At 43.6% G+C, this 14677-nt stretch overlaps 1 protein-coding gene across 1 annotated transcript; it reads right to left on the bottom strand.

Annotated features, from left to right (window-relative positions):
* Positions 1-788: 788 nt before the first annotated feature.
* On the bottom strand, positions 789-13514 carry LOC140304251 (haloacid dehalogenase-like hydrolase domain-containing 5). The gene is made up of 9 exons (XM_072383226.1): positions 13458-13514; positions 10413-10604; positions 9697-9809; positions 6041-6134; positions 5571-5604; positions 2062-2236; positions 1780-1956; positions 1390-1558; positions 789-977 (listed from the first exon to the last, which is right to left on the bottom strand). Exons 1-9 carry the CDS (start codon positions 13512-13514, stop codon positions 789-791), a joined length of 1200 nt encoding a protein of 399 aa, XP_072239327.1.
* Between the last annotated feature and the right edge of the window lie 1163 nt (positions 13515-14677).

The raw sequence follows: 14677 nt of genomic DNA, 5'->3' as shown, positions 1-14677 counted from the left end.
GTGTCTTTCAGGTGTCTGTCGGGTATCTTTCAGGTGTCTTTCAGGTGTCTTTCAGGTGTCTGTCAGGTGTCTTTCAGGTGTCTTTCAGGTGTCTTTCAGGTGTCTTTCAGGTGTCTTTCAGGTGTCTTTCAGGTGTCCGTTAGGTATCTTTCAGGTGTCCATCAGGTGTCCATCAGGTGTCCATCAGGTGTCCATCAGGTGTCTTTCAGATGTCTTTCAGGTGTCTTTCAAGTGTCTTTCAAGTGTCTTTCAGGTGTGTTTCAGGTGTCTGTCAGGTGTCCATCAGGTGTCTTTCAGGTGTCTTTCAGGTGTCTTTCAAGTGTCTTTCAGGTGTCTTTCAGGTGTCTTTCAGGTGTCCGTCAGGTGTCTGTCAGGTGTCTTTCAGGTGTCTGTCGGGTATCTTTCAGGTGTCTTTCAGGTGTCTTTCAGGTGTCTGTCAGGTGTCTTTCAGGTGTCTTTCAGGTGTCTTTCAGGTGTCTTTCAGGTGTCTTTCAGGTGTCTTTCAGGTGTCCGTTAGGTGTCTGTCAGGTGTCCATCAGGTGTCTTTCAGGTGTCTTTCAGGTGTCTTTCAGGTGTCTTTCAAGTGTCTTTCAGGTGTCTTTCAGGTGTCTTTCAGGTGTCTTTCAGGTGTCTTTCAGGTGTCCGTTAGGTATCTTTCAGGTGTCCGTCAGGTGTCTTTCAGGTATCTTTCAGGTGTCTTTCAGGTGTCCGTCAGGTGTCTTTCAGGTGTCCGTCAGGTGTCTTTCAGGTGTCTTTCAGGTGTCTTTCAGGTGTCTTTCAGGTGTCTTTCAGGTGTAGGAGCTCTCCTGCTGCAGCAGCAGGTCAACAGCAGCCTCCACATCCTGCACCACATGACTCGGTTCCACCAGGTCCGGTTCCAGTACCAGGTCTCTGTGACCATGGAACACCATTTCTGTGACTCCACTGTTCTGGTCGCTGGGCAACGGAGCGTGGGGGTTATAGACACCTGTGCACACCTGAGGAAAGGAAGGGGATCTGTTGCTGCTGTGGGATTCAGTAGTTTGGACGTAACATGTGACTTTTAAATGCACACAACATTGGACAGGTGTCACAAGGTAATCAGTCAGAAGAGGTTGGCTGCGCTCTTCCCAGGTTTATTTTCAGCGCTGTAGCCAGGCTGAGCTCTGCTGAGCCATGTTTTCCTTTAGCATCAAAGAGAAGTTTCAATCCAATCTGTTGGTTTCCTTAGCTATGCTACTTTTTAATTGGCTCTGTATGAATTGGACTAATTTCGGAATTTAATTCAATTAATTTGATTGGATCCTGATTGGATGACAATAACTCAGATTCTAATTGGCTTGAATTGGACTGAAGTTCTTTATAAATAAAACTGAATTGAATTTTCTATGACAAACCATCTCTACGTACCAGTATGGAGCGACAATGAGCAGCAGACGCCAGCTCCTCCTCTGTCATCGTCAGCTGGCTCCCCGTCCCCTGGGCAACCAGTTTAGAGCTGGTTGCCATGGCAGCGCGCTGCTGAGCCAGGTAGCGGTTGTACAGGTTAGCACCGTAGATGTCCGTCATCAGGTTATCGCTGGACAACAAGACAGAGATGGTGTTATTTCACGGTTACTGTGGTGTTGGTGCCTTCAGATGGTGCCTGTTTTTATAGTTTTTTGGGGTTTTTTTTCCCACTTGGTCCAAACGCAGCAGTTGGTTACAACAGAACCAACAGACGGGTCACACTACGTTTGGTTGTCTGACAGTGTTAGCGTCAATAGATATGGAGCAGTGTGTTGCAGACAGTTTGGTTACCCGACAGCGTAGACCGTGGACAGCGTGCGGTTGTGGTTCTGCCGCCTCAGCAGCTGCTCGGCATACTGGTATGTGAGCAGACTGGGTTTCCCCAGCAGCACCTCGTACTGCAGCTCTTGACCCGTCAGCTTCCTGTAGACCGACTCCAGACAAAGCATGAACATCCCGTGACCAAACCTGCGGCCGCACAGCAGGGAAACAACAGCTCATACTGATGAAATTAAATGCTGCCTCAGAGCCCCGCCCTCTATCTGACCCCAGCAGGAAGTGTTTGGCTGTTACCGTGGTGACGGGGCCTCAGCCATCCAGAGCAGGTCCATGTTGCAGGCCAGGATGGGCAGCTGGGTCGACAGCTGGGTGTCATACACACAACCAGGACTCCCATTGGTCAGGAGCACGTCAATGAGCAGCTGCAGGTTGGTCTCCCATCTGACTGGCTCCCCAAACAGGATGATCGCTGTGGCAACACAGAAATTCAGTAGGAACATGATGAGAACTAACAGTTTGGTGACAATCAACCATCTCTGATGTTTTCAGTTTGTCCAAAGATGGATCGAAGAGCTCCTCAACCAAAGCACAAACTCAGGTCTGCAGAGACTCTGTTCAAAGATACAAAGACAATTTATCAACAGAGGAAACGGAGGAAGAGTCCGCTATATGGCGGCATTTAAACCCACTGGATGGCGGCATTTAAATCCACTGCATGGCGGCATTTAAATCCACTGGATGGCGGCATTTAAATCCACTGCATGGCGGCATTTAAACCCGCTGGATGGCGGCATTTAAACCCGCTGGATGGCGGCATTTAAATCCGCTGGATGGCCGGATGGCGGCATTTAAATCCGCTGGATGGCGGCATTTAAACCCGCTGGATGGCGGCATTTAAATCCGCTGGATGGCGGCATTTAAACCCGCTGGATGGCGGCATTTAAACCCGCTGGATGGCGACATTTAAATCCGCTATATGGCGGCATTTAAATCCGCTGGATGGCGGCATTTAAATCCACTGCATGGCGGCATTTAAATCCACTGGATGGCGGCATTTAAATCCACTGCATGGCGGCATTTAAACCCGCTGGATGGCGGCATTTAAACCCGCTGGATGGCGGCATTTAAATCCGCTGGATGGCGGCATTTAAACCCGCTGGATGGCGGCATTTAAATCCGCTGGATGGCGGCATTTAAATCCACTGCATGGCGGCATTTAAATCCACTGGATGGCGGCATTTAAATCCACTGCATGGCGGCATTTAAACCCGCTGGGTGGCGGCATTTAAACCCACTGGATGGCGGCATTTAAATCCGCTGGATGGCGGCATTTAAACCCGCTGGATGGCGGCATTTAAATCCGCTGGATGGCGGCATTTAAACCCGCTGGATGGCGGCATTTAAACCCGCTGGATGGCGGCATTTAAACCCACTGCATGGCGGCATTTAAACCAGCTGGATGGTGGCATTTAAATCTGCTGGATGGCGGCATTTAAACCCGCTGGGTGGCGGCATTTAAACCCGCTGGATGGCGGCATTTAAACCCGCTGGATGGCGGCATTTAAACCCGCTGGATGGCGGCATTAAAATCCGCTGGATGGCGGCATTTAAATCCGCTGGTTGGCGGCATTTAAACCCGCTATATGGCGGCATTTAAATCCGCTGGATGGCGGCATTTAAACCCACTGGATGGCGGCATTTAAATCCGCTGGATGGCGGCATTTAAACCCGCTGGATGGCGGCATTTAAACCCACTGGATGGCGGCATTTAAACCCGCTGGATGGCGGCATTTAAACCCACTGGATGGCGGCATTTAAATCCGCTGGATGGCGGCATTTAAACCCGCTGGATGGCGGCATTTAAACCCGCTGGATGGCGGCATTTAAACCCGCTGGATGGCGGCATTTAAACCCACTATATGGCGGCATTAAATCCGCTGGATGGCGGCATTTAAATCCGCTGGTTGGCGGCATTTAAACCCGCTATATGGCGGCATTTAAATCCGCTGGATGGCGGCATTTAAACCCACTGGATGGCGGCATTTAAATCCGCTATATGGCGGCATTAAAATCCGCTGGATGGCGGCATTTAAATCCGCTGGATGGCGGCATTTAAACCCGCTGGATGGCGGCATTTAAATCCACTGGATGGCGGCATTTAAATCCGCTGGATGGCGGCATTTAAATCCGCTGGATGGCGGCATTTAAATCCGCTGGATGGCGGCCTTTAAATTCATGGTGGCATTTAAACCCGCTATATGGCGGCATTTAAATCCGCTGGATGGCGGCATTTAAATCCGCTGGATGGCGGCATTTAAATCCGCTGGATGGCCGCATTAAAATCCGCTGGATGCATTTAAACCCGCTGGATGGCGGCGATTAAATCCACTAGATGGCGGCATTAAAATCCGCTGGATGGCGGCATTTAAATCTGCTGGATGGCGGCATTTAACCCCGCTGGATGGTGGCATTTAAACCCACTGGATGGCGGCATTTAATCCCGCTGGATGGCGGCATTTAAATCCGCTGGATGGCGGCATTTAAATCCGCTGGATGGCGGCATTTAACCCCGCTGGATGGTGGCATTTAAACCCACTGGATGGCGGCATTTAAACCCGCTGGATGGCGGCATTTAAACCCGCTGGATGGCGGCATTTAAACCCGCTGGATGGCGGCATTTAAACCCGCTGGATGGCGGCATTTAAATCCTCTGGATGGCAGCATTTAAACCCGCTGGATGGCGGCATTAAAACCCGCTGGATGGCGGCATTTAAATCCGCTGGATGGCGGCATTTAAATCTGCTGGATGGCGGCATTTAAATCCGCTGGATGGCGGCATTTAAACCCACTGGATGGCGGCATTTAAACCCGCTGGATGGCGGCATTAAAATCCTCTGGATGGCGGCATTTAAACCCGCTGGATGGCGGCATTTAAACCCGCTGGATGGCGCAATAATATGAGAAGCTCAGCTCATCAGCCCAACGCCTCTGGGCGGGTCCAGTCTGAGGGTTTGAGTTCAGTTTGTGTTGTTAATAAGGTGAAATTTCCAGAGATTAAAGACAAACTAGTTACTCGTGCAACTCCTCAGAGGCAGACGGGGAAGCGCCATCGGCATTCCCCAAATCCTCGGTGTCATTGGATAATTTGTAGGAGGCAACTTTCGGTTTATTTAGGATTTCAGGACATCAGAATGATGTTTCAAAGCACCTTTACCACACATTGTCCCAATGAAACCAGCCCAGGAATAATAAGATAGAAAGAATAAGAAGAATTATACAATTAGAAATCCTGCTTTCAGAGAGAGTTTAAACTGTTTGAGTTTCTTCAGTCCAGAAGTCAGCAGTCAGCAGAACCTGATGCCTGTTTATTTCTAACTGAGGAGGCTGTTTCTTTATTACTGTTAAATGGAATTTAATACTTCTTAGCTGCAGCCTTGTTCCTCTCTGCAGAGATTTCTCTCAGATGTCATGAACACAGACGATGAAATCCAGTTTATCTATTGAAAACTGACCTTATTGAGCTGTTCTGTCCTCTCGGTTGTGAACTCCTCATCTGTACGTCTAACAGACCGGAAGCCTCCTCCGTCATGTTACCAACAGTTAACCTTGTTAGTTGTCACATGTTCCACCAGCTGTTTCTACATCCTGAGGTTATTTAACTGTTATTTGACAGCTTTTGGTTGTTGTAAAGTGTCTTTAAAACCAAAGAAACGGGTCAAAATATTGAGTGATGGCCTGAAACCAGGAGGACCGGAGTTAGTTCTGGTGTCGGTTCTGTACGGGTTGTGTGTTTGTTGCGTTACCTTGTATTTGGGGCAGGCTCTGAAGAGGAGATGGCTGAAACAAACAAAGGAACACAGTGAGCTGCTCCACTTCCCTGAAATCAGTCTGATTGATTATGAACAGGAAACAGGTCATTTGGATCACCGATAAAATGATTTCTATCACTGATGAAGAATCAGATGCAGCAGCTTTAGGGCCCGGTTTGTATTTAGACTGGTTCTGTCCAGTTCATCTCTCTGAGCTCTGTTGCTTTGACATATCTAAACCATCAACTTGTATTTTAGACCCAATCCCAACCGAGTTTGAACGGGGGATTGGATCGAAGGGAAGTTTCAGTGCAATCTGTTACTTTTTTAATTGGTTCTTTATGAATTGGACTCATGTGACCTGATTAAATTACGATTAGATTTCAATGATTTTTACAAGCATCTCAGACTACCTGAGTAAATGTTACTTCCTGCTACTTCCAGGTGTTTCATTCAGAACTCACAGGTGTTGTGGGTCTCCTGTTGTGGTCCACCATGTCCAGCAGGGGGTGCTGCTCTGTGAGCTGCTCCATGGTCACCACCTTCTGGAAACCCAAACTGACGAAGAAGTGTCAAGAGTCCAAAAGTCATAACATAAGAGTCAGAGTAATACAGCGTCTTCATGTCACGTGCGCACGCACGTGTACATTAATCATGTTATTAATCATGTTATCAATTGTGTTATTAATCATGTTATCAATCGTGTTATCAATCGTGTTATCAATAGTGTTATCAATAGTGTTATCAATCGTGTTATCAATCGTGTTATTAATCGTGTTATCAATCGTGTTATCAATCGTGCTATCAATAGTATTATCAATAGTATTATCAATAGTGTTATTAATCGTGTTATCAATCGTGTTATCAATCGTGCTATCAATAGTATTATCAATAGTATTATCAATAGTGTTATTAATCGTGTTATCAATCGTGTTATCAATCGTGTTATCAATAGTGTTATTAATCGTGTTATCAATCGTGTTATCAATCGTGTTATCAATCGTGTTATTAATCGTGTTATCAATCGTGTTATCAATAGTGTTATCAATCGTGTTATCAATCGTGTTATTAATCGTGTTATCAATCGTGTTATCAATCGTGTTATCAATAGTGTTATCAATAGTGTTATCAATCGTGTTATCAATCGTGTTATTAATCGTGTTATCAATCGTGTTATCAATCGTGCTATCAATAGTATTATCAATAGTATTATCAATAGTGTTATTAATCGTGTTATCAATCGTGTTATCAATCGTGTTATCAATAGTGTTATTAATCGTGTTATCAATCGTGTTATCAATCGTGTTATCAATAGTGTTATTAATCGTGTTATTAATCGTGTTATCAATCGTGTTATCAATCGTGTTATCAATCGTGTTATTAATCGTGTTATCAATCGTGTTATCAATAGTGTTATCAATCGTGTTATCAATCGTGTTATTAATCGTGTTATCAATCGTGTTATCAATCGTGTTATCAATAGTGTTATCAATAGTGTTATCAATCGTGTTATCAATCGTGTTATTAATCGTGTTATCAATCGTGTTATCAATCGTGCTATCAATAGTATTATCAATAGTATTATCAATAGTGTTATTAATCGTGTTATCAATCGTGTTATCAATCGTGTTATCAATAGTGTTATTAATCGTGTTATCAATCGTGTTATCAATCGTGTTATCAATAGTATTATTAATCGTGTTATTAATCGTGTTATCAATCGTGTTATCAATCGTGTTATCAATCGTGTTATCAATCGTGTTATCAATCGTGTTATTAATCGTGTTATCAATCGTGTTATCAATCGTGCTATCAATAGTATTATCAATAGTGTTATCAATCGTGTTATCAATCGTGTTATCAATCGTGTTATTAATCGTGTTATCAATCGTGTTATCAATCCTGTTATCAATCCTGTTATCAATCCTGTTATCAATCCTGTTATCAATCGTGTAATCAATCGTATTATTAATCGTGTTATCAATCGTGTTATTAATCGTGTTATCAATCGTGTTATCAATCGTGTTATCAATCCTGTTATCAATCCTGTTATCAATCCTGTTATGAATCGTGTAATAAATCGTGTTATTAATCGTGTTATCAATCGTGTTATCAATCGTGTTATTAATCGTGTTATCAATAGTATTATCAATCGTGTTATCAATCGTGTTACCAATAGTATTATTAATTGTGTTATCAATTGTGTTATCAATCGTGTTATCAATCGTGTTATTAATCGTGTTATCAATCGTGTTACCAATAGTATTATTAATCGTATTATCAATTGTGTTATCAATAGTGTTATCAATCGTGCTATCAATAGTATTATCAATAGTGTTATCAATAGTGTTATCAATCGTGTTATCAATCGTGTTATCAATCGTGTTATCAATAGTGTTATTAATCTTGTTATTAATCGTGTTATTAATCGTGTTATCAATCCTGTTATCAATCGTGTAATCAATCGTGTTATTAATCGTGTTATCAATCGTGTTATTAATCGTGTTATCAATCGTGTTATTAATCATGTTATCAATCGTGTTATCAATAGTATTATCAATAGTGTTATCAATAGTGTTATTAATCGTGTTATTAATCGTGTTATCAATCGTGTTATCAATCGTGTTATCAATAGTGTTATTAATCGTGTTATTAATCGTGTTATCAATCGTGTTATCAATCCTGTTATCAATCCTGTTATCAATCGTGTAATCAATCGTGTTATTAATCGTGTTATCAATCGTGTTATTAATCGTGTTATCAATCGTGTTATTAATCGTGTTATCAATCCTGTTATCAATCCTGTTATGAATCGTGTTATTAATCGTGTTATCAATTGTGTTATCAATCGTGTTATCAATCGTGTTATTAATCGTGTTATCAATCGTGTTATCAATCGTGTTATCAATCATGTTATCAATCGTTTTATCAATCCTGTTATCAATCCTGTTATTAATCGTGTTATCAATAGTGTTATCAATCCTGTTATCAATCCTGTTATCAATCATGTTATCAATCGTTTTATCAATCCTCTTATCAATCATGTTATCAATCGTGTTATCAATCGTGTTATCAATCGTGTTATTAATCGTGTTATTAATCGTGTTATCAATCGTTTTATCAATCCTGTTATCAATCGTGTTATTAATCGTGTTATTAATCGTGTTATCAATCGTTTTATCAATCCTGTTATCAATCGTGTTATTAATCATGTTATCAATCCTGTTATCAATCGTGTTATTAATCGTGTTATTAATCGTGTTATCAATCGTTTAATCAATCCTGTTATCAATCGTGTTATCAATCCTGTTATCAATCCTGTTATCAATCGTGTTATTAATCGTGTTATTAATCCTGTTATCAATCGTTTTATCAATCCTGTTATCAATCGTGTTATTAATCATGTTATCAATCCTGTTATTAATCGTGTTATTAATCGTGTTATTAATCGTGTTATCAATAGTATTATCAATCGTGTTATCGATCGTGTTATCAATCATGTTATTAATCGTGTTATCAATCGTGTTATCAATCCTGTTATCAATCGTGTTATCAATCCTGTTATCAATCCTGTTATCAATCATGTTATCAATCGTTTTATCAATCCTGTTATCAATCGTGTTATTAATCGTGTTATCAATAGTATTATCAATCGTGTTATCAATCATGTTATCAATCGTGTTATCAATCGTGTTATCAATCCTGTTATTAATCGTGTTATAAATCGTGTTATTAATCGTGTTATCAATCGTTTTATCAATCCTGTTATCAATCGTGTTATTAATCCTGTTATCAATCGTGTTATTAATCATGTTATCAATCCTGTTATTAATCGTGTTATTAATCGTGTTATTAATCGTGTTATCAATAGTATTATCAATCGTGTTATCAATCGTGTTATCAATCGTGTTATCAATCATTTTATCAATCGTGTCATTAATCGTGTTATCAATCGTGTTATAATCATGTTATCAATTTTGTTATTAATCCATTTTAATGTTAAGTTTGTTGTATTTAAAAGAAAAACTTTTCTCTGCTTCATTTTTTCAGAAAATCCTGAACAGATAAACTTCTGTTTTTAACCTGCTCAGATCACACCTGAGACACAGGTGAAAGATACGTGTGGGCGATGTGGGTCACGGGTCCCTGTCCTGACACCAACACACACTTCTCATGGAAACTCTTCATCATGTGCAGAGGACTGTGCGACAGAACCACCTGCTCAGGTGAGATCTGCAGAAAGAGAGAGGTCACATGACTCAAGTAACAGCGGCACCATGACTGCAAAATAACACAGAAATTAAACTAACTGCACTAAAAAAGATCCACTTCAGTTAGGAGTTTTATAAAGGCCACATGAGTGCACCAACAGCTGTCCTCCACCTGTCCTCCACCTGTCCTCCACCTGGTCCTACCTGTCCTCCACCTGGTCCTACCTGTCCTCCCCCTGTCCTCCACCTGGTCCTACCTGTCCTCCACCTGTCCTCCACCTGGTCCTACCTGTCCTCCACCTGTCCTCCACCTGGTCCTACCTGTCCTCCACCTGTCCTCCACCTGTCCTCCCCCTGTCCTCCACCTGTCCTCCACCTGTCCTCCACCTGGTCCTCCACCTGGTCCTACCTGTCCTCCACCTGTCCTCCACCTGTCCTCCACCTGTCCTCCACCTGTCCTCCACCTGGTCCTACCTGTCCTCCACCTGTCCTCCACCTGGTCCTACCTGTCCTCCACCTGTCCTCCACCTGTCCTCCCCCTGTCCTCCACCTGTCCTCCACCTGTCCTCCACCTGTCCTCCACCTGGTCCTACCTGTCCTCCACCTGTCCTCCACCTGGTCCTACCTGAACATCCAGCAGGCGAGACAGCTGCTGCGCCTTGTGGAGTCTCTGACAGCTTCCTGCGTTGGTGACGAAGACGACAGGAAACAGGAAGTTGTTGTTCCGGTCCACGAGCTTCCTGAGAGCTCGCTGAGCGGCAGGAATCACGGAACCACCACGGAGGAGAACGCCATCCACATCAAAGAGGACGCCAGCCTGAAGGGGCGGGGCACACAGGTGAGAGCAGCCAGGGTTTGGTAAGTTTGCAGGCCGGTAGAATCATCTGTTTTCATGGTCACAAAAACAGTTTGGTGTGTTGTTTGTGTTCCGATGTACTGGTCGGGTTCTGTTGTTCCTCTGGGCCTCTGCTTGGGTCGGCAGCAGAACCCGAGGTTTCAGAAACACGATGCACTGTCGCACCTGTGGGACTGACTCAGCCCGATGTTCGTCACAGATTTATTAAAGATTCATTAATGATTGTTTAGTCGTGACCAGGAAACGTTTTGGTTCTCCCGCTGTCTGTAAGGTGGAACCTTTGGGGGACAGTCAGATGTCTGCCTGCATTAATTCTCCTCTCACCTTCCCGTTAGAGAACCTTATGACAGCCCAACAGCTGGGAGTCCACAGAACCTGCAGATAGTTCCACACTGAGGCTTAACCAGCTGATATTAAAGCTCTACTGGAACCAAAATAATCAAGATCCAACAGCTTCAACCACTGCAGAACCCAGTGTTTAAACCTGAATGTTCAGCAGAATTTACTGGAGGAGGTTTATCTTCAGTTCTGAATGACTCAACCAGAACCTCCTCTTATCGTTCTGTTCAGAAACACCAAAGTAACCAGTTAGGATCGCTGTGTGAAGAGATCAATGCAGCTCTCAGAGAACGCTGGAGTCTTTAGTTCCCCAAATGTTTCAGGAACGTTCTGGAGTTAAATAAGAAGGTTCTGAACCTTAGTTTGAGGCTCGTGTTCATCGAACCTGAAGGGAACCGCAGGCTGACGTTAGTTTAACACTCTGTGCAGCTGAGAAACAGACAGAATAGATCTTAAAGTATCATTCAACAGAACATTTCAAAGAATAACACACTTTAGACTAAACAGCAAAAAACAAGGGACATTTCAGTGTCTGTCAGGCTCCAATAACATAGAAAAAAAACAATTAAAAAAGATAATTTCATCAGAATACATCCCTCTGTGGCCCAAGTACATGTGAAAACCTCCAGTTAGCATAAGCATGTTCTGCCTTTAATAATCGCAGAATCATCACTTTACTGATTAAATCATCTTTACGTCCATCAACCAACAGATGCAGAACGAGTTTTTGGCATCAACCATATGGCAGCAGCAACAATTAGATGAGTTGGTGAACATGCTTCTTCCTGGCAGAATACCTTGGGCCATAAACAGTCCTGAGACAGCAGTCAGTGAACATATCCCACATTCCTTTGAACTATGAGAAATATACAACGACATGTGCCAGCGTTTCATTACAAAATATACAATTCCCCAAGTAATTAGGATCAATATGTGCCTTTTATTGCAGCAGCAGCATGTGAAATCCTCCACAACAGACAGAACTCTACCCACCTCAATGCTTCCAAGTCTTTCAAAGACCAGAAATGTCTCACTTTTACTCAAATGTATTTCTATTTTAAGCTCTGAAACTCCCCAAACTCCAGAGCCATGAGAGAAAGCTTTCTGCCCTCATTTCCCTCCTAATCATCCACATTGGGACCAACGATCAGAGATGGAAAGTTGTACGGTGCTCCGAGATCCCAAAGGCCTGCTGAAAGAGAGAAGAAACACCTCCACAGAAAGATAGACAGAAGGAAAGAAGGAAGGAAGGAAAGAATGAAAGATAGACAGAAGGAAAGAAAAACAGAAAGATAGACAGAAGGAAAGAAGGAAGGAAGGAAAGAAAGAAAGAAAGAAGGAAGGAAATAAGGAAGAAAAGAAGGAAGGAAAGAAAGAAAGAAGGAAAGAAATAAGGAAAGAAGGAAGGAAGGAAAGAAAGAAAGAAAGAAAGAAAGAAAGAAAGAAAGAAAGAAAGAAAGAAAGAAAGAAAGAAAGAAAGAAGGAAAGAAGGAAAGAAGGAAAGAAATAAGGAAGAAAAGAAGGAAGGAAAGAATGAAAGAAAGAAGGAAAGAAAGATAGACAGAAGGGAAGAAAGAAGGAAGGAAAAAGAAAAGAAAGAAAGAAGGAAGAAAAAGAAAGAAAGAAAGAAAGAAAGAAGGAAAGAAAGAAAGAAAGAAATAAGGAAGAAAAGAAGGAAGGAAAGAATGAAAGAAAGATAGACAGAAGGGAAGAAAGAAGGAAGGAAAAAGAAAAGAAAGAAAGAAAGAAAGAAAGAAAGAAGGAAAGAAAGAAAGAAGGAAAGAAAGAAGGAAGAAAAAGAAAGAAAGAAAGAAAGAAAGAAAGAAAGAAAGAAAGAAAGAAGGAAAGAAGGAAAGAAAGAAGAAAGGAAAGAAAGATGGAAAGAAACAAACAAACAAACAAAAAGAGAGGTACTCACAGTAAAAAGAAAGAAAGAAAGAAAGAAAGAAAGAAAGAAAGAAAGAAAGAAAGAAAGAAAGAAAGAAAGAAAGAAAGAAAGAAAGAAAGAAGGAAAGAAATAAGGAAGAAAAGAAGGAAGGAAAGAATGAAAGAAAGAAGGAAAGAAAGATAGACAGAAGGGAAGAAAGAAGGAAGGAAAAAGAAAAGAAAGAAAGAAGGAAGAAAAAGAAAGAAAGAAAGAAAGAAAGAAGGAAAGAAAGAAAGAAAGAAATAAGGAAGAAAAGAAGGAAGGAAAGAATGAAAGAAAGATAGACAGAAGGGAAGAAAGAAGGAAGGAAAAAGAAAAGAAAGAAAGAAAGAAAGAAAGAAAGAAGGAAAGAAAGAAAGAAGGAAAGAAAGAAGGAAGAAAAAGAAAGAAAGAAAGAAAGAAAGAAAGAAAGAAGGAAAGAAAGAAGAAAGGAAAGAAAGATGGAAAGAAACAAACAAACAAACAAAAAGAGAGGTACTCACAGTAAAAAGAAAGAAAGACGAGAAAGAAAGAAAGAAGGAATAAAGACCTCTCTCTGACACACTGACCTGTCGGCCGGTGCAGGCGTGTCGGACCGCCGGCTGCAGGAAACCTCGACACCACATGACGCCGGTCTGTCCCTCAGACCGCCGGCTGCTCAGTTATAAACAACAACAGAGGCTCCGCCCCCAGTGATGTCACAGCATGTTTATTCATCATGAACAGCACAAAGCTGCCGGTGAGCGTCTTCTTCTCCTGTCGGGAGATCAGGACGAGCACACCTGACAGGGACAGGTCTGACTCTGCAGCTGGACCAGTGACATCACCACCAGTCTGGACCAATCAGAGGCAGTGGGGGTGTGGAGGCAGAGGACAGAGGTTCAGCTGCACCTGAGAAGTCTGACCAACCAGCAAACAGTCAGACAGACAGGTGAGCGGGTCACATGGAGTTCTGTTTCCCCCACAGAACAAGTTCATTTCCACCTGGACTGTTCTGATGACCTGCAGTGTTCCTCTGAGGACCTCCCGGCCAATCACTGATCAGCACAGATCAACGGTGATTAAAGACGCTTCCACCCAGAAGACACCAGAGGAAGGTCCTGGACAGAGCCCCCACAGCCACAGGGCCCTGGTTCGGGGGCGACCCAACTCACCCGACACCTGAGAGGACCAGGCCGCCCCAGACAGACCAAAGTAGGCCCTAATGCCCCCAGGAATACGCCCCGGGAGCCAAGACGCTTCCACCCAGAAGACACCAGAGGAAGGTCCTGGACAGAGCCCCCACAGCCACAGGGCCCTGGTTCGGGGGCGACCCAACTCACCCGACACCTGAGAGGACCGGGCCGCCCCAGGCAGACAACCAAAGTAGGCCCTAATGCCCCCAGGAATGCGCCCGGGAGCCAAGACGCTTCCACCCAGAAGACACCAGAGGAAGGTCCTGGACAGAGCCCCCACAGCCACAGGGCCCTGGTTCGGGGGCGACCCAACTCACCCGACACCTGAGAGGACCGGGCCGCCCCAGGCAGACCAAAGTAGGCCCTAATGCCCCCAGGAATACGCCCCGGGAGCCAAGACGCTTCCACCCAGAAGACACCAGAGGAAGGTCCTGGACAGAGCCCCCACAGCCACAGGGCCCTGGTTCGGGGGCGACCCAACTCACCCGACACCTGAGAGGACCGGGCCGCCCCAGGCAGACCAAAGTAGGCCCTAATGCCCCCAGGAATGCGCCCGGGAGCCAAGACGCTTCCACCCAGAAGACACCAGAGGAAGGTCCTGGACAGAGCCCCCA

The sequence above is a fragment of the Leuresthes tenuis genome, unplaced genomic scaffold, assembly GCF_036924035.1.
Source record: "Leuresthes tenuis unplaced genomic scaffold, fLeuTen1.0.hap1 SCAF_3, whole genome shotgun sequence".
In the NCBI taxonomy this organism is placed as follows: Eukaryota; Metazoa; Chordata; class Actinopteri; order Atheriniformes; family Atherinopsidae; genus Leuresthes; species Leuresthes tenuis.
This window is presented reverse-complemented; position numbering and strand designations above follow the sequence as displayed.

Coding starts and splice junctions, on each gene's coding strand:
- LOC140304251 (XM_072383226.1), bottom strand. CDS start 13,514: ATGTGGTGTCGAGGTTTCCTGCAGCCGGCGGTCCGACACGCCTGCACC. Junction 9,810..10,412: donor CTCGCCTGCTGGATGTTCAG/GTAGGACCAGGT, acceptor CTCTTTCTGCAG/ATCTCACCTGAGCAGGTGGT. Junction 1,559..1,779: donor TCCACGGTCTACGCTGTCGG/GTAACCAAACTG, acceptor CTTGTTGTCCAG/CGATAACCTGATGACGGACA.